At 34.4% G+C, this 18,920-nt stretch overlaps 1 protein-coding gene across 1 annotated transcript in view; it reads left to right on the top strand.

Moving 5' to 3' along the window:
• The window catches only part of LOC121413470 (cation-independent mannose-6-phosphate receptor-like), a 71,784-nt gene extending 54,183 nt beyond the window's left edge, over positions 1–17,601 (top strand). The window contains 9 exon segments of the mRNA XM_041606293.1: positions 724–868; positions 1,182–1,253; positions 1,848–1,931; positions 2,982–3,199; positions 4,688–4,794; positions 7,266–7,351; positions 8,215–8,352; positions 15,929–16,004; positions 16,886–17,601. Coding sequence (XP_041462227.1) covers positions 724–868; positions 1,182–1,253; positions 1,848–1,931; positions 2,982–3,199; positions 4,688–4,794; positions 7,266–7,351; positions 8,215–8,352; positions 15,929–16,004; positions 16,886–17,029 — 1,070 coding nt within the window. The 3' untranslated portion in view covers positions 17,030–17,601.
• Positions 17,602–18,920: the final 1,319 nt, after the last annotated feature.

The following is an 18,920-nucleotide window of genomic DNA, read 5'->3' as shown; positions in this document are numbered from 1 at the left end:
CTGTCGGATAAAACAGGACTTGTCGGATAAAACGTGTGACAAGTCCTTTCATGAAACGCTCCCCAGATTCACCTCTTAATCAATTGCCTTCACCTTCCTCCACTTTGCATGACACTGTGTGTATCAACCCAATACCCTTCCTCTCCTCAGTATTTGTATTGTATATGTAATAAAGAAAATTAAGCATGGTATTCAGTCGTGTGATAGGTCTATTTCTGAGGTAAGATATGCCCACATATGCTTATTTATATTTGGTTATTTTTTTCAGGGAAACTTTAATACATCTGTTTCTCTCTCTCTCTCTGAGAGGGAAATATGATAATTTGCCTGTATTCATTTCATGTGCATTTCATGTGATGTGGCCAACTCCAATTAGTTTATAGTCACTTGGTCTACTAAGCAGATGGTCTAATTCACAATTTGTCTGACATCACTAAAACCCATTTGGTCTTATACTCATTTGGATCATCTGGCATTTAGTCTAATGCCTGAATGGTCTAATACCACTTCGTCCACTTTTCAGGCTTTATCAAATTTTGTTCATAATCAGTTCATCTAATCGTATCAATTTAGTGGTGTTTGACCAAGTGGATGTTAGACAAAATGTTAAATGGGCTAGGCCAATAAGACCAAATCTAAAGTAGACCAATAGGGCATAGACCAATCGGCAATTTGCCTTATCAATCTTCCTTCATTTTTATCCTTTTGTCGCTCTCTATACAGGAGATGTTCCAGATATTGTGGTGACGTTCATTGAGGGAACCAATGTGGATGATTGCAGTGATCCACCTCAGCAGGGTTCGCTTCCAGCTTCTTCATTGATCACTTTCAAGTGTGCCAAGAAAAATGGACGCCCAGTCTTCCAAAGGTAATTGAAACCATTTCAGCAAGAAATTTAGAGAATAAAGGAGAGAAACAGAAAGTATGACACAGGCAGGGACCTAAGAAGGGCAATTCCATAAAAAAAAGAACATTTCTGTCTGACTAATTCCATGAAATGTGCATTTTTACCCCCTATATATGGTAAAGTCAAGAAATAATTTATTTCTGTTTACTACATGTAGCTCATGAAAAGTGGTAATGTTCACAAATGATTATGGCTTGAGTAAATTTTGAAGTAAAAAATGTGTGCAGTGCAGTTGATAATCTATCCAGTTTGTGTGTTTTATGTTTTCATGCAGGACTGAGCGCGTTGATAACAAGTGCCAATTTCAATTTCTATGGGAGTCGAAGGTAGCCTGCAAAGAAGAAAGGTATGTCATACCCAACTACTTTACTGGATCTCTAGATTTTATTCTTTTAAATACTATCTTCTATTAAAACCATGTAACCATTTCTAACCATTTGTTCTCTATCTTTCTTCAATGCATTTTAATGGAGTCTCAATGCAACATGATTGAACCAAATGTACTGGCAATACACACCCTAAATATATACTGAGTTACAGTGTATATATATTGTATATAATGGAATAGGTTACATTATGTAGCATCGGTAGATATTATCTTTGTAATAGCGATTATTTTCTTTCATTCTTTATAGCTAAATTTAGTCATTTAATTACATGTAAAGTTAAGTCGTCGTCTGAATCCATGTAGTGATATTTTTTAATCCTTCAAGCTGAATTCCAAGAAATTTTTAATATACAAATTTTGATGTTAGTGTTCATGAATTTCTTTTGCTTACTTGAAAATCCTCTGGTCCCTACGATTGTGAAAAATGATTCTGTGGTTTATACACAACATCTGATGTATTTAGGTGAAAATCTATAAAGAATTTGCTCTTCTGCGATTAGCTTGAGAGATTTTGCCCAACCACGTTTTTTCTTCTAATCTTGTTTTTTCTAGAGTGTCTGTAACGTTAGTAAACAAAATGATCACCGACCCAGAGACCAATGTCGTCATGAATTTCACCGAGATCATCGACCATGGGTATGTGCCTCCTTCAGGGTGACACTGGGTGATTTCAAGTTTGGTGTTAGCCTTTTGGTGTTGGTGTTGGAAGCTTAGTTGATACATCAACACAGCGCCAATATATGGTATTGGGACCATCGTCAAAAGGTGTTAGCTACTAATATTGTGATTAGGATTAGGTGTTAAGGCTAGAATAGGGAAGGCAATGTGAATTGTGCTTCCAACACCGACACCAACACTGATCTTAATCACCCAGTGGTGTTATCATTGTCGACCTAGATGAATAATAATAAACAGATGCTCATCAACCTGTATGACAATAATAAGCAACACAGCACCAAAATATGGTATTGGGACCAGTGTCAAAAGGTGTTGAGCTACTAATATTGTGATTAGGATTAGGTGTTAAGGCTAGAATAGGGAAGTCAATGTGAATTGTGCTTCCAACATCGACACCAACACTGATCTTAATCACCCAGTTGTGTTATCATTGTAGACCTAGATGAATAAACAGAAGCTCATCATTCTGTATGACAATGGTATATCCTACTTGGTCAAAGTCTGCTCTTTGGCTTGGAAAAGAAAATGATGTAAAGGAAATATGGCATGTAAATGCGAAAAGCAAAAGGGCAACAAAAAACTGATTACTTTTTTTTTAAAACCAAGTGCACACCTAATTACCATTAATGCATATAGCATTTCCATTTATTTGAAAGCAGGATAAAAGAGCATTGTAGCTGTATATTAAATGACTTGCTCACGTACGGGCTTGGGTGCCGCGGCCGGGGATCGAAACCCTGGACTTTCCATGTATAGCCAGGCGCCTTACACCACTCGGCCACGGCACCTGATTACTGGATAAAGATGTTGGACTTGTCGATCATTAACTTATGCAGCTTTTTATGTTAAATGCTTGTTATCCAGAAAGTGAAGATTGAAAAGGAATTGAATGAATCCAAATAACTGTTGAGATGTAATCAAAATATTTTCCTTATCTTGTGTAATATTTTTGCTATTTGTATGGTTAAATGAATTGAATCAAAATAACTTTTTTTTTTCTTCTTGAAGCATATGGCAAGCTGAGGGGGACACTCGACTAGAAGCCACCGGAGAGACTGTAAACTATCTCTATTACATTGACATGAATGAAGAAGGTCAGACTGATGGTATACCAGGTGATCTTAGTCATGTCTGTCAGGATTCAGCTGTCTGTCAAACCAAAGTAGAGGATGAACGCTTCTTTAGGGATGTGGGAACAAGGTCCAGTAGACAATTCTTCATCGAAGGTACTTTAATAATATTAATAATAATAAAAGGCATTTATATAGCGCCATCTATAGAAATATTATATTCTGAGGCACGTTGTTATTATTATTACCCCGGCTTTAGCTCGAGCTGCCTTTCAGCTCATGCATTCAAGGAATTAATCCTGCCGGGTACCCATTCACCTTACCTGGGTCAATGTGGATAAATTTCTTGCTGTAGTAAATTACGCCATGGCTGGGATTCGAACCCACAACCCTCTGTTTCATAGTCAGAAGACTTACCCACTGGGCCACAACGCTCCTCTTTAATTTTTAGCCTAAAGTAGACTAGGATCTCTATTGATAAAGTTGTTCTAGAAGACTGTTTTTTGTTGAATGATTGTTTAGTTCTTAGGATGAAATAGACCATGATCCAAGGGCAAGGGGGGGGGGGGGGTGGAGTTGATTCACAAACATTTGAGTGTGACAAAAACTTGCATTCCCTTTTGTGTATTGTGTATAGTGCATCACCACATTGGTCAGATAATGATAATAGAATTGATTGAATTGAATTTATTCAAACCAGTCAAAAAAACAAAGTACAAAGAAATGATTACATAATAAATAACTGAAAATTACAGGTTTGGGACCCCAAAGAAGTGCAGCTTGTAATCAGGGGCCCCTGCATATGATTATTTTACTCAAACAATAGAATGGAAATAGAAAGAGAAATTCTTCTGAACACAATGCACTGTCAAATTTAATGAGAGAGGAACAAGTAAGCTTTCAGTTGAGACTTTTAATGTTTCTGTTCATGAAAGTTGGTGTAATTGGATACTAGTAGGTAGTTCTACTGCATGTTTATCGTTGAGATTTTTTTTATTAAATATCATGCGCCCTTTGGCACTTAAGCATTACTGTTAGTCATACTTAAAGATAAATACCAGTTGTGGTAATGATCTCAAAATGAGTTCGAATAGAATCCGATGAAATTACTGCTAAAGTTTTTGTATGTATTAATGAAAAATATGTGCCAAATAGCTCTGGAAGAAAAAGCGTAATTGCTGAGAAATTTCCAAAAATATAAAAACAATCTGGTGGATTCACAGTACGTTGCACCATCTATCGGTTGCAGCGAATAGGCCAAAATTCGCAATGCATCATGGGAAAAGATCGACGTCTGTTGCGCTTGCTAGTACTAAGAGAGTGCATGCATGTCAACGCTGGTTGTCGGAGATCGACTGAATATGCTGTTTGCTAGGTTCCGGGAGGTAGGAGAGAAATTTCTTTGCGAAATTTAGACCGTTTTTGGTGAATTCTTGCCATATGGTTTCATTTTTGAAGCACAAGCACTGTGCGCTGCCTGCACCTGCACACGATGTCGACCCCAAAGTTAATATTTTGCCTACTTGCTGCAACCGATAGATGGTGCACCGGATTGTGAATCCACCAAATTGATATGTTGATCCTCCCGTATTGTGTTTACAACAGAATTCAACAGAACTAGTTTGTGTATGTATTTTTTTTTAGATGAGTTGGTTGAAATGGAGGTCACCAAGCCTAAAAGCTGTGGGAAAGATAATACTGAGGATGTTATAACAACAGTTATATTTGAATGTGAATCAGCTATCTCATATGTAAGTAGTCTTGTTTTCTGCTATCCCTTTCTATAAAACTATTTTTTTTTGCGTGAGCCAGCGGCTCCATTCCTTGTCTCGGTGTTTCCCATTTAATGGTCTGAAAATAAGTGTATTCTATCAACCAAACTATTTCATTCCTGCATTTGTCTTCTGACATTCATGACATATCATCATGATAGCAGAAAATTAAGTCATTTTTTACATCCTCCCTTGCTCCATCTGTTCCTTCTTTTCAACCAGGTTCTCCAAATTCTCTTCCTCTCTGTTCTCTTTCACCTCCTTCTTTATCTCCTCCACTTCTCATTCCCCTCCTCTTCCCTAACCCCTCCCCTTCTCATCATCCTGCTTCCCAAACCCTCTTCCCCACCCTTTCCTTTCCTTTCACCTCTTCCTTTACCCCTCTCAACCTCCTCTTTCTTCTCTTCACATACCTCCTCTTCTTCCTCCGTATCATCATGCTTCTCTACCATTTCCTTAATCTTTTCTCCCTCTTCCCTTACCTCCACTTACACCTCCCCTCCTTCTATATCTTCTTTAACATTATCCTTCCCTCCATGGTCTTCATTCTGTGTGGTAGTCATTTTTTAATCAAACCTAACTGTCATAAGAAGCATGGTGGCTGTAGAAGAAAGGATATAGAGAAAAATAATCAAAGGGTTTGGGTTATATAATGAGAGATGGCGGAAATATAAAATCTAGACTTCAAGAGACTGAATTATCTAAATCTAGGTCAGGCGATATTTTTGGATTTGAATATTGTAGAAGATGGAAAAAATATGCATAATGGATGGTCCTCAACCCTGGATATTCCTTCCACAATTTTCATCTCATTGTTTTCCTCCTTCATAATGTCAGGACGGCTCGGAAGTGTTAAATATTATATTGGTCTGGGAGTTTCATCCATCATGTATGTTATTACGGTTATGATATATTACAAAAGGTCTGTATTTCATGTGTAAAAAGTTTTTGAAATTAGCTTAATTATTTTTCGCAGCGTTCATTCCATTCATCCAATTCTACAATGCAGCCCTCCCACTTGCTCTTTAGAGAGCGCATGAAAGAAGACAAATCAATAATCTTTCATCAGTTTTATCCATCTTATTGTTTTCTTGATAGCTTAAAAACTTTTCCCCCTAAAGCGTGGCTTGTGCATGTGAGTGAAGATGGTCCCATTAGCACTAGGAGTCACAAGGGTCATTGGGTTAATGAAATTGATTTCTCATGGTAATATTAGAGACAAAGGCCCTGTCTTACAAAGAGTTGCGATCGATCTGATCAACCTCAGCTATGGAAAGCCAGCAACACCCACATTTAAATGCATGTTTGGTCACAGTATTTTCTAGATATGATGTATATTGCTTAAAATCATTGTTTTCCTGACAATTTTATGTTTTGGGGGTCAGTTCTTTTGGTATGACTGGGACATAGGCTTGTTAAGAGACAATGAGTAATGTGATATTAACCAAGATAATTAACTAAAGGTAATATTAGAGACCAAGGCCCCATCTTACAAAGAGTTGCGATCGATCTGATCAAATTCATCTATGGAAAGCCAGCAACGCCCACATCTGAAAAGCATGATACATGTACATGTACATGTAGTTTAAAATGTTTTCTAGATATGATGTATATTCCTAATTTTCTTGATAATTGGTGTGTTTGCCTTTGTGTAGAAAGGACATTTTGCAAATTTCCGGTAAAAAAAGTAATGACACTGATGGATGTTCATTGTTTACGATGGACTAGGGCCCTGTCTTACAAAGAGTTATGATTGATTCAACTCTAATTTTCAACAAAACTTTACATCATATCTAGAATAAATCTAGAAAATCACATTTTTCGATGTTGCTGGCTTTCCATAGTTGTGGTTGATTGGATCAATCACAAATGTGGTAAATGATAATCTGGGTTTATGTATATTTCATTTTTATTTTTAATATACATGTATATTTTTTTCTTGGGGGGGGTGAGAGGTAAAAATAACATCAGAGGCTTATTCTGTCAATAACTTACCAATGTCAAATCAGCCTCAAATGTATTGTGTGAATGAATTTGGGATTGACATTGATATTTAATAGATTTAGGGTCAAAGGTCAAAGTTCGTAGAGATAATAAGATACGGTATATTGAACAATTTTCTTTTATTGGGATAAAAATGAATTGACTGTTGGATCAATTGGTATGTGCATATTACGATTATAGTCTGGTTAGATTTGTGGTCAAAGGTCAGAGATCGTTATCATGAGGGAGGAGTGACCTGCGGGTCACAGTTCTGTGCGTGCGCCCTTCAAGGCGACCCAGATTGGCTGGCTCCTCCAATGCGGCTCTGAATGTCTTTGACAGATATACGGCGCTATACAAATGCTGTGCATCATCATCATCATCATGGAGTGGCAAGCTCTTTGTGATTGTATCATTGGTCTATTGATCATTATGTTTCCTGTTTTGTCCAACTGTTTTACTTACAGACCCAGCCTGTGTTTGAGTATGAATCCAGTAATTGTCGATACTACTTTTCCTGGATGGTGTCTGCCGTTTGCACAGAAGGAAAAATGTAAGTTAATTTTAAATGATTTTGAAGCTAGACTGCTTACAGTGATATTCGCCGATATCTAGGGACTTGGGCATTAAGTTGTTCATGTGCTTAACATTACTTTTTGATGACATTTTGGGATGTGTAACTTTTTACTCATGTTATGATGACATTGATTATTTCTTCACAAAGTCGTGTATGGCGGTGTGTTTGGAGGATAAATGTAGTATTCAAAACGTGTATCAGTCATCATTTACTTCCATACTACTAGTACTTATGAGAAAATTGCAGAATTTATCCATCCTCACTTTTGCATAATATACAGTATACCTGTGTATCGAATGTGAAATGAATATATGACGTCAAATGAAAAGCTTGGTTCTCTTTCTCATTACTTTTCATATGTGAATTGGTATCATTTCAAAGAATTATATTTTTTTACATTTTTTGATACTGCTATTGTTAGAGAATTGTCTAACAGAAATTACTGTTGTTGAAATGCATGCATTGTGAAAAGTTGGCATTGTAACTGATATTTTTATAATATGTTATAAGAGGAATGCAAAATACAACCCCACCAATTTCATCAATTAATGTGTAAATTATTGTTTAAAATTCAGTTTTCTTTTGTAGCCTGTATGTAAAGTCCACCCAAAGAAGACAAGAATATCGATCCTTATGAACAGATGGTTTTTATGAACAGGTTCTTTAAAAAATTATGTTCTTTATAGACAGGTGACCCTTTCATACAGGTAGTCATTAATGTAGGTTTTACTGTATTTTGATTATTTGGTCATTATCTGCTGAAAATTGAAAAAAAACAAAACATAAAAACTAACAAGCAGAAACCCCGACACTATATTTTGAATCTCTCGTTATTGCAGAGTAACCCCCGGTGATGGTGGTGGGAGCGATTCTGTGGTCAACTTAAAACACCATCAAGCATCAATCATCATCTTGATTTTAATCATAATCATCATTTTATGCTGTCTAGCAATAGTGTTTCATAAAAAAGAAAGAAGGTAAGTTTCTAAAATCATTACTCTAAGGGAATGTTGCAGGAAAATAAAATATTGTGATTAATTGCAAATTTGATGATATAGATTTAGCCAAAGCAATCAACTTACATTGTGCACTTCTATTCAATTTCAAATTGGTTGGAAGAATGGAGTTGATTTTAGGATCTGAGAATGACTTACGATTCTCCATATCCATATAATAATAATGATAATGATAAAAATCCGCTTCTAGCGCTCAATACATTGGAACAACGTGTCTAATGGGGTGTTGCAAGAAACTTGCGATCAATTGCAAGTCAATTTTTGGTCCCTAAATCAATCATATGTCTTGCAGTTAATTGCAAATTAGTCATTGATTGCTAATTTGCTACTTGAAACAAGAAGTTTAATCTGATTTGCTACAGATAACGTTGATCTATCAGTTGTAAAATTGCAACAGAATATTTGCAATTGATCGCAAATATTTTTTTGCAACACCCCCTAAGTGCTCTACAGATATATAGACATATACTCCTTTTACGCTCCTATGTCTCCTGTCCATTCGAGTCCGTAGCAGCTTGGCTGGAGTTCGTGACAATCACGAACCGACAAAAATTCCTTGGTGCTTGGATGGAGCAATTCTCTCTTCATGCTTCATCTTCAAAACTCTTGAAAATATTTTGGAGGAGCATTTGCAGTAACATCTTATGATATATATATTTATTTATTTACTTACTTACTTAACTTACTTACCCACTTGCATGTACTTACTTACTTACTTACTTACCCACTTACTTACTTACTTACTTACTTACCTACTTACTTACTTACTTACTTACTTTTCCACTTACTTACTTACTTATTTATTTTAAGATTAAAAAATCAAACTATATTTGATATGGCGAATTGACCTTCTTGTAACACAATCCAAGTGTATGGAATTAAATATTTATTGTGGTTTCATTTTTGTGATCCTAAAGTTTCCTTGTTAGTGAGCAACGTATTTTAGTTTTGTGAAAGATGTGGAGAAATAGTTTGAATTTTCAAGTTCTTTGAGGATATTAGAGTAAAAATAATAAAAAAGGTCCACTTTATTAAAAGGAATCTTAATTACCTCCCATTTATTTCATGATAAAAGAAAAAAAAATCATTTAGGGTCGATAATATTGCATTTTTATATCACTGTGACAGGTTTTTTTTTTGGAAAATCAAGCTCAGAACAAAACCTCTACCTTTATCTTTAAAAGAAAAGCAATATTCTGTACATTGAAACTTGTGACATTTTATGCAGGCAAAAATTGTTATAATATATGCACATGGAATATTGGTGTTAACAATATAATTATACCAAAGAAATATAAAAGACCAGAGAAGTAAAGGTTTTATGAGAGTTTAATGCTGACAAAGCAAACTAGGTTGGCAGAAAAAGAAAGTGAGAGGAGAGAGAGAGAGAGAAAAAGAAAGAAAGATGATGCTCCAGATTCAGTGATTAAAAAGGTAATTGAACTCCATCAAGTTCAGTTCTGTACCCATTTATTCATGATTTTGTTAAGAATATTATTCATAAGTAACTGCGGAGTCTACTACCAATAATGTATCACGTTTTTTGTAACTTGTAAATGTACTCTCAATGTGATTGTATTTCTATGTCTGCATTATATCAAGCCTTCTATAAAGAATAATACATTGGTGGATTAGGATATGGATCATGGAATACGATTTCGGAATCCACATTTGAATTGACACAGAATCTTTCCTAAATTCAAATACCAAATCATGAATACTAATCAGTTTTCAGCCACTTCACACAAAATAACATTTTGAATTACCAATATTGAATCGGGGAATGTTTTTATACGAGTAAGCCAATTTCGCATAACCTACATTTGAATGCCAATATGCTGTTGGTTTATACATGTTCAGCCACTTTCACACCACCTTTTTTTACTTAAACAAATAATGAGTTTTGGGAATATGTTCAGCCACTTTCGCACTACCTACATTTCTTGAATGCCAATATGGTATTGGTTTATACGTATTCAGCCACTTTCACACTACCTGTTTTTGTTTCGCCTGCTTATCAGAGCAAGACTATAGGCGCCGCTTTTCCGACAGCGGCGGCGTTGTCAACATGAAATCTTAACCAAAGGTTAAGTTTTTGAAATGTCATAAGTATGTGGGCCTAGTTCATGAAACTTGGACAAAATGGTTATCAAGTATTATTGAACATCCTGCCACAGTTTGAGGTCACATGACCAAGATCAGAGATCATTTAGGGTCAATGAACTTAAGCTATCTTGGGGGTATTGAATTTTCATCATATCTTTGAAAGTTTATGGATATGGTTCATGAAACTTAGAAGAGTAATCAAGTATCACTGAACATCCTTTGTGAGAATAAAAGGTTAAAGGTCATTTATAGTCAATGAACTTAAATTATGTTGTGGGAATTAAAAACGAAATTTTAACGAAGGTTAAGTATTTAAATGTCATATCTCTTAAAGTATTTGGATCTAGTTCATGAAACTTTGACATAAGAATAGCGTTAGTGAACATCCTGCGTGAGTTTCAGGTCACATGACCAAGGTCAATGAAATTTGGCCGTGTTGGGGGTATATGTTGAATTGCCATCATAGCTTTGAAAGTTTATGGATCTCGTTCATGAAATGTGGATTTAAGGGTAATCAAGTATCACTGATTGTCTTGCACAAGTTTTCGGTCAGACGGTCAGTGTCAGATTTCATTTAGGGTCAATGAACATAGTATTTTATCGTCATATGAATGGTGTTTCTTATAAATTATTCTGTAGTAGTTTTCATAGTCAGCACTGCTGCTATATTGAATCTTGTAATGCTGGCAAAACTGCCAGAAGGGCTCCACTTGTTCTTCCTTAAACCAGTACATGAGTTTAGGTAATGTGTTCAGCCACTTTTGCACCAATTTTATTTTTTGAATGCCAATGTGGTGTTGGTTGACACATGTTCAGCCACTTTCACACTACCTTTTTTTTTCTTTCACCATAAATGAGTTTATGGAGTGTACTCAACCACTTTCACACTATTCACTTTTTCATGAACTGGGGGGATGTGTTTCATTTCATGCCAGTCCTCCTTGCTATTTTTTAATGCCAATGTGAAGTCAATTTATATTTTGGGCTAGCTAACTTCACACTACATATATACCTTTATTTTCTGCACGATCCATATAAAAATGCTGTTGGGATGACAAATTTTCTATCTAAAAACAATTAAATGTACATGTACTGGGGCGGGGTGAAACTTGATGAATTAAGTACTAATTGATTTTCTTACCATCATCAGTATTGTTATCTTTATTCTTGTTGTTGTTATTAACTTATTACTACTACTTTTGTATTTAATATTATTACTAGTTTATAATTATTAATATTGATATTATTATCATTATTATTATTATTATTGCTATGATTGTTATTATTATTATTAGTAGTAGTATACTAGTAGTATTATTATCATTATTACCATTATTGTTATTCTTGATATTCTTATTGAATGAACATGAAGGGATATCTTGAATTTTTTTTTAACTTTAAAGCTGATAATTACAAATCACCAATTTTCATCACATGATTGCCACTTGTAAAGTGTACACTTTCCAGTGCTTTAATTTCAGCAAATATTATTGAAATTAGCTGTTAGCATGTTCATGTATGTCTCATTTTTTACTCGGTATAATCAAATCCCTTTATATGCGTATTCCTCTTTACTTAAAACATTTACTCCCTTTTTTTACATCATATAAACAACTCAAAATCATAATGACAAATAATTTCTCCCTGGGAGTTGTGTAGAAGATACTCTTAATCTGATGTAAGCTTTGGGATTTGATAAAAAGCCTCCTGGAAAAGGTGAGAGGAAATAATAGGTCTTACCTGGGATGGTTGGGTTGACAGTTCACAATAGGACGTTTCCATATGTGTGTACATACATACATTCTACCTAACATATATTTCCCTTTTTACACCATATAACAACCTAAATATCATAATGATGAATAATTTTCCCAGGGGGTTGTGTAGAAGATAATCTTAATCTTGTGTAAGCTTTAGGATTTGATGGAAAAATTCATGGAAAGGGGGATAGGATATATTAGGTCTTTCCTTTGAATTGAGTGGTTGAATTGACAGTTCACTATATTCTTATTTCTACTTTTTTTCTTTATTCTTTGCATCATATAGCAACCCAACTATACTAATTATGAATTATATCTTGTGAGTGTTGTGTAGAAAATACTCTTGATCCGATGTAAGCTTTGGGATTTGATAAAAAGCTTCATGGAAAAGTTGAGAGGAAATAATAGGTCTTACCTTGGAAGTGGCTGCTTTGAATTGAGAGTTATCAATAATTCTCTCACAAAAATATCTAGTTATCACAAGTAAACCAGAATTTGAAAGTTGTTTACCAATCTTACTTGAATTTTACATTTCTACCTTCATTAGTTTTATGATTCCAGCTATTGAGTGTGTCAGCATGAATAATTTAAGAAGTTGACTTTTGAAATTGTGCCAAGAATGTTAGATGAATGAATGATGAAAGAGTAAAACCACAATTTTCTTCTGCTAACAGTAAAATTACTCTTTGAAGTTTGGTTAATACTTTCTCAGTGGTTGATTGATTTGAATAACGTTGCATTTGTTCTTTGTAATGGTTTATTATAATATCCCATAAAGTGCCAAAGGAAATAGTCAACAACAACAAACATAAAATGAATCAAAGTAATAAGTGTAGCCATTCTTTTGTGCAAAGTGATTTATTCAAGTGATGTAGTTTTCTTTTTAGAGCAAGCAAAAGAGAAATTGGTTATGAATTGTTTATATTTTATATTCTGTTATTGTATAGAGGAGACGATTAACAATATTAAAGCTAATTAAGGCATTAGACAATTTCCAGTGGCATATGCATATGGCCATTCACCCCCCCCCTAAGTAAAATGTTTATTAGCTGTACGGGGGGGGGGGGGGGGGTCTGTTAAATTGTTTGTTTCAAACTTTCTTTCAGAATACCAAAGCTTCTAGATGTAATTTGTAAACAAATTTTTGGCATTACTCCTATGTGTTCAAGATCGCATGCTCGATCTGCGGACTTCATTTGCATATAAATGAGTCAGAAAGAAGAGGATCGAGGGTATTTGAATTCCAGTTTATCGTGATTTAGCTGTGAACCAGCATAGCCTGGTGGTTAAGTCGCTGCCCTGAAAGCAGTAGTTGGCAAGTACGAATCCCACTGGTTCCAATTTTATCTGACTTATGATTTTCATTACAGATCGAACATGCGATCTTAAACACATAGGAGTAATGCTGAAAATTTGTTTACAAATTATAATTTCCTCCTATTAAAGCCTCTTTATTTACTTCTAGATGTATGTGTTAGGAAGGCCCCCGGGGCATATGTAGCTGAGCGCATGCATATTACATTTAAAATGGAGATGAAGGGTTTGTCAGACATGATGAGTGATCTTTGCTCATGATATGCAGTCATGATTATTGTGCCATTTGCTGGTATTCATAATTTAGGTGACGAGAGTCATATGTGAATATGAAATAAGTCGCAAGGTTATACAAGGGTCAGTCTTGTTACAGATAAAAAAAAAGTTGCATAACTATGAAATCCTATTTTAATTGAACGAAAGTAGTTATATACATGTGTATGATAGAGCAACAAGGTCATGAAGAGATTCATATGCCACAAAAATTTTTGTGGTAATCAAGGGATAAAGTATGCAAAGGTACGTAGGCAAAAGCATTGATATTTAACTCTAATATAAGGCATTGAATTCAGTATTATCCACCGTGCCCTAAATATTGACCATAAACATCAATATTAAGGTAATTTTTAGCATATTTTAACTGGCTAAAACCAAGATCTGATATATGATTGACTTATCCTACATGAGCTTAATGCATGGAATTGATATTGTGATTTGCTTTTTCCCATTGGTCTGTGAAAGGGAAAAGAGAAGAGCCTTGCTTCAGCACTTAAAGGCTTTAAACAAGATATTTTTAACCAACCCTCCACACTAATTACATTTTTTTTTTAACTTATGAAAGCTAAAAAAAAGAGGAAATTTTGTCAGCACCTTGGAATGCATTTTTAGGGGCTTTCGGCGCACTGCATTTTGATAATAGTGCCATGAGATTGATAAGAAGATAATATTCTGGCTGTGTGGGTATAATTTTAGTGGTTTGTTATTTAGAAAACAACTGTTTGAATGTATTAAAAATTATACAAAATATTATGGGGAAAAATGTTCAAATTTTTTTTTCAAAGTTGTTTTATTATATTTTCAAGAAATTGTAATCTTCATCAAAAGTGTTTGCAAGTTAGATTCCTGTCAATTTGATATAAATCATGTGCAAAAAAAGAAGAGAGAATTAAGTTTTTTTGGGTGAATTGTGTAGCAATGTTAGGGGCTCTTCAGGATCTCAGTGCATCAGAAAAATCAGAACATACCTATACATGTATGTGTATAGCTCTGCATTATGTTATTTCATTATATATTTTGAAAATCTTGTATCTGCATTGCAGACAATCAAATATATTGATTTACTACACGTATATAGCACTTCATACATCAGAAATACATTTCAAAGCAATTTACAGATCCATCATAACCCCTGTCATGTGAGTCTGGCTTGCATGCACATAATATATACCGCATACATTTGTAATTCCGAAGCTTCGTTATTCCGAAGGTTCGTTATTCCGAAGGTTCGTTATTCCGAAGGTTCGTATTTCCGAAGGTTCGTAATTCCGACGGTTCGTTAGTCCGAAAACGAAGTGGGGTTTGTAATTACGAAGGTTCGTTAGTCCGAAAACGAAATGATTAACAAACCTTAATTCATTTTCGGACTAACAAACCTTATTTCGTTTTCGAATTAACGAACCTTCGGACAATCGAACCTTATTTTGTTTTCGGATTATCGAACCTTGGGAATAACGAACCTCTGAAATAACGCCACAAATGTTCGGATGAACAAACCCTTTTACGTTTTCGGATTAAAGAACATCGAGGTATAAGCAATTTACATGTTTCGGAATTACGAAACCTTCGGAATAAAGAACCTTCGGAATTATGAAGTGTAACCGATGTATACCTGTACACTCTTTCTCTCAGGGGATGACTGCTTTAATATCTTTCAAGCTCAAAATTATCAAGCATACTTTATTGACTTCTGCATCCTACCAGATTTTCATTTAATGATAAATAAATAATATAGGACTTGTATAGGACACGTATCCACCTTGCTAGGTGCTTAAGGCTCTCATTTATTACCCCGGCTAAGCTAGTCTACCGATTCTGGTGGGCACAGCTTTTTTAGGAATTACTTCCTGCCAGTGCCCATGTACCTCACCTGGGTTGAGTGCAGCACAATGTGGGTAAATTTCTTTCTGAAGGAATACATGCCATAGCTTGGAATCGAACCCACGTCCTTCAGATTGAAAGACGGGAGTCTTAACCACTAAACCACGGCGCCCACACACGTATTCAAACTTGGGTGGAGGGTGGTGAAGTATAGATTGATGCTTTGCTATTAAAGGATATTAATGATTTTTTATCTTCAGATCTGCTGTTTATTGGAGAATACGAAGTTGTTGTCCTGGGGCATATTCTAAGGTTCCAACTTATTCTTACTCTCAGGTGAGTTTCACTACATCTTACTTTTATCTTATATCTTGCTTATCTTACGTCTATCTTACATCTTATTGACATCTTTCTTACATCTTACCAACATAGATCAACTTATACCTTATGTACGTCTTATTTACATCTTACATCTTTGTTACATCAAATACATCGTGCATTTCTTACATCTTAAAAAATCTTACTTAAATATATCTTACATCTTTCCTACATTTTGCATCTTTCTTGCTTTTTAAAATTTACTTCCAGTATACATGTACATCCTAATTTCCGTATCTGTTTGGATAAGAATCATTTTAATATATACAGAATTTTATGATCGAGATCACCAATGAAATGGAGGCATGATGAATTTTGTTTTTTTTTCACATCATTTCTACATCTTACGTACATAGATCAACTGCCAATAAGCAAATGACATGCACAATGAAAAAAAACATGAAATTTTAAGATAGGTGTAGCTGACTCGAGAAATTGTTGTACAAAATTTTCCTGATAAGTGATAATCATTCTGTGTTGTGGTTATTGAAGTGGCACTCAAGTGACTTATTTTTAGTATATAACAAAAGCTATCCATAAAAAACTGTTAAAGCCAATATATTATATTAATAATCAATTTATGACTGATATGGTTATTAATATTTTATAGATTATCATTCAAACAATTGAACAAAGTACTTAATTCTATTTTTGATTGTGATCAGTAGTTTTGATCGAGGTATGCAAGCATATTCATGAAATTGGGTACTTTACAGTCCTATGTAAAAAAAATGATACAAATCTCTTATGTAGCAGTAATGTAGAAAATACTAATGACATATTTCACTGAATTTAGGTTTGAAATTCTGAATTTAATCATAATCTGTTCTTAACTACAGCTCTCTAATGGAGATCCTGATGAATCAAACGATTCTCGACCTCTGTTTGGCGGTCAAGAAGATGAAGAATTACTTCGAGAAACAAGGAGAAATCCCTTTGAATTCCACGATGACAGTGACGATGATATCTTGCCACATGTATAGGACAAAAGTGTGAAGTTATCTTTTAATCTTATTACTCATTTTTTTATGTATTTTCAATGTGGAATGGAGTGGAGATGAGGGATGAGGTCTGAAAAATTTTAGTAAAAAAAAGACATGATTCTACGTGATTTGAATGCCGATCTTGGTTCAGTTGTAATATGAATTGTCTTGCTACATGAGATGTGCTGTTTCATGTTATATGAATGGTATATATATATATTTTTATATCAGTTTCTTCTGAGATGCTTTGAGATTTGTGAAATGAAGACATCTTCACTTGTTTACTAACCCTCGACAGAGGTGGATTTCTGATTATCTTTTTGTTGCACTGATAATTCTTACTTTGATGACATTTGGTATGTTTTACTGTTATGTAATTAAAGGGAGTACATAATTGTTAAAACTGCAGACTAGCATATATGTGTTTTTTCCTAGCAATGATTCATTTAACTCTAGTTTAACTTCGCCCATACTTTAATGAAGCACTTGTTACCATTTGATTCACTATGTATAGATAAATAAGTGTTTGGTACCAAAAAATTAAAAATAGCTTTAAAAACAGACACACTGGAGCAAGGTGTTTCACTCACTCGCGCAGCTTGTGGTAGCTTTATGTATTTAAATTCAAATTCAATTTATTTACACTATCGATAAAAACATGCAAAAAAACATACATAAGGTACAAAAGTAAAACATTGTGACAACATACAAAAAACATTTATGAGAATGAGGGGCCAACAAAAAAGAGCAGATAGCCTTATTGAGCGTTGACCCAACAACTATAGGACAAAATCAAGAAATATTACAAAAAAGATAACATAAATGAATTTAAAAATATAGCGTAGTTATATATTCAGCTCACTGACCCCATCCTGTGCCGCCAGAAGGAGTTTGTAAGAACCCTTGCGTTATTTCAGTTGCTTTGCTTCAATTCACAGTTGGTACTAAGCCTAAATCATTTACATTGACAGCCAATCATGGCTTGTCATTTTGCGTCCATCGTCTCTTTCGGTTCTGTGTCACCCTGCATATTGTTCTGCTCTAGAGTTCTAGTCATTTATGCGATTTTACTCTGATGAGTGCATATTGAAAAGTTTCAGTATATCCGTTTTTAAGGCTATTCTAAGTATAAATAATTATAACCCTGCAATGTCTGAAAATTGTTATCAAATTGGAAAAAAAGTTTACAATGAATATACAAAAGATATGTTGGGTAAATTATCTTTGTCATGGATATTGAAAAAAAAAATTGACACCGTGTTATTTGTGTGGAATGAATTTACTACCGTAGTTGTTACCAAAGTACTTTAATGCTAACCTAGGCTATACAACACAAAGATTTGAAGTAGATTGCAAATATGACAGATTGATTGTGATTGGTTCCTGATCAGTGTTTTGAACTAGCTGGGTATGTAACAACAATTTTGATTGGTCATTGCCCTGTGTTTGATTTCTGCCTAGTCTTGTATGCAGTTTTTACAGTGATGCACCGGCCTTAAAGATGATATCCTCTCTCTTTTTTTTATGGATTAGCTTTTTAGGAAGAGAAAGAAGGGAGAGAGATACTTGAAATGCACTAGAATTACGTACAACTCAGATTAAAATAATGTGGAAATTAATAAGTAGTCCATGTTTATGTTATTTCATTAGAAAATGAAGTTGTATGAAATCATTTTAAAACTTTCTTTGCCTGAGATTATACAGGTGTAATAGATTTAAGATGAATATTTATTTGCATGGAATGTGATGTAAATCACAAGTGGAAATGATACTTTATGACAAGTTTGTTTACATTCTTTTATAGTGGTCAAATGCATTGTGGAAAATTTTGTATTACACTAGTAGAGGTGTGAATAATTCTTTTGTATGTTTCTGTGATGATTGTTATGTA

This window comes from Lytechinus variegatus, chromosome 4 (assembly GCF_018143015.1).
Source record: "Lytechinus variegatus isolate NC3 chromosome 4, Lvar_3.0, whole genome shotgun sequence".
NCBI classification, from domain to species: domain Eukaryota; kingdom Metazoa; phylum Echinodermata; class Echinoidea; order Temnopleuroida; family Toxopneustidae; genus Lytechinus; species Lytechinus variegatus.
The sequence above is the reverse complement of the archived record's forward strand: the minus strand, read 5'-3'. Positions and strand labels throughout refer to the sequence as shown.